Here is a 1,423-nt window from a genome sequence, read left to right as displayed (position 1 = left end):
TTTTCGATTGCAAATATTTCAACGGGTTACTTATTTCTGGTGTTCTCGTGTTGACCCAGCACCTAAATGGGAAGTATTGTGTCTCTTCTCGCTCATCTGATGAGAGGCACACTACGGGATGGACACAGACCACAAGCGTCTAATGTAGCACTTATTTCATCACTACGAAATAAAAACGGCGGTGAAACACTCATCTTTAAAAAAAAAGAGGCTGAGTGAACCTCGCAGTAGCCAATCACGTTCGACCCCGCCGGGAATCGAACCCGGATAACCAGCTAGCAAGACGAGTGCAAAATTGTCGGTCCCTTGGATTCCCACTTGGACAGGTTCGACTGTATTTACTAAAATAAACTAAAAAACCATCGCCTTCCTTCCCCGTTTCAGTTCTCCTTGAGTGGCACAAGCCCCTCTCGAATCTGTCCAAGGAGGCGGGCCAAAGTCTCAAACTCAAATGCGAAGCGTTTGGTGATCCCCCGCCCACTTCAAGATCAGTGAAGTATTTTCATTTTGAGCATACTCAAGGGGGAGCGTATGCTTTTCTGCTTAATCGAAGATTGATCTAAGTAGGTATATTATGTAGGTACATTGCAAGCGTAAAATGAAAACGGTAAAAACCTCAGAAAATCTGTCAGAGAGAGAAAAAAAAATCTGAGAATAATGATGGAAAAAAAATCATTTGGATATACCTACTTTAAAATGGAAAATGCCATCCATAGAAAAGATATTAAAAAAATTGCTCTTCGTCGGGAATCGAACCCGGAACCTCCTGAATGCAAGCTCATAGTGCAGGCCTATTGTATCTCGGCCACAGATGTTGTCCTCAATCCTTTCTCCCATATTTCTTACGTATTAGGTATCTCGGAAGAGGCGTTATTCCACTCCTTCTGGTAGGTACTAAATCAAACATCTCCGAATTCGGTGATAAACCTACTAAATTATCTCGGTGATACTAAATCAATACTGAGCCTTGTTTAATTATCTATTTAACTGGCACTAAATCACTTGGTTTAACTTTTTTATAGTGTTAGATGATGTTCAGTTTTAGTTGAGGAATGTTCTAAACTGGGTTTCCTGTATCTTCCTTTAACTGGTATTATGTCTACTGACTGGTAACACGAGTGATGTTCACGCCTCCAAGTTGCATTCTTGGTGATAACATCAATGAAGAAGTTTTCCATCATTCTTTGAATGTGATACTGATGAAACATTTAGGTAGGTGATTATCTGATCATGATACCTAATACCTACGTACCTCGGTGTCTAATATGTATTGATGCAGACGAGACTGGAAATGTCTCTTTTCGTCTTGATTCAAGAAATCAAGACGAGAAACGGATTTTATCTCGACTTGTCTCGTGTGTAGCTAATATGGTAGGTACATAGATAGGAACCAATCTGTAGGTACGTCGATAGAGATTTTTCC

General features: G+C 40.3%; 1 protein-coding gene across 1 annotated transcript in view; it reads left to right on the top strand.

Annotated features, from left to right (window-relative positions):
- Nucleotides 1-1,121: 1,121 nt before the first annotated feature.
- Nucleotides 1,122-1,423, top strand: part of LOC113465369 (tyrosine-protein kinase transmembrane receptor ROR2-like) — a 3,112-nt gene continuing 2,810 nt past the window's right edge. Inside the window, exon 1 of the mRNA XM_026831643.1 lies at nt 1,122-1,212. Coding sequence (XP_026687444.1) covers nt 1,122-1,212 — 91 coding nt within the window. The remainder of the gene's footprint in view (nt 1,213-1,423) is intronic.

The sequence above is a fragment of the Diaphorina citri genome, unplaced genomic scaffold (assembly GCF_000475195.1).
Source record: "Diaphorina citri unplaced genomic scaffold, Diaci psyllid genome assembly version 1.1 scaffold3813, whole genome shotgun sequence".
Taxonomy (NCBI): Eukaryota; Metazoa; Arthropoda; class Insecta; order Hemiptera; family Psyllidae; genus Diaphorina; species Diaphorina citri.
This window is presented reverse-complemented; position numbering and strand designations above follow the sequence as displayed.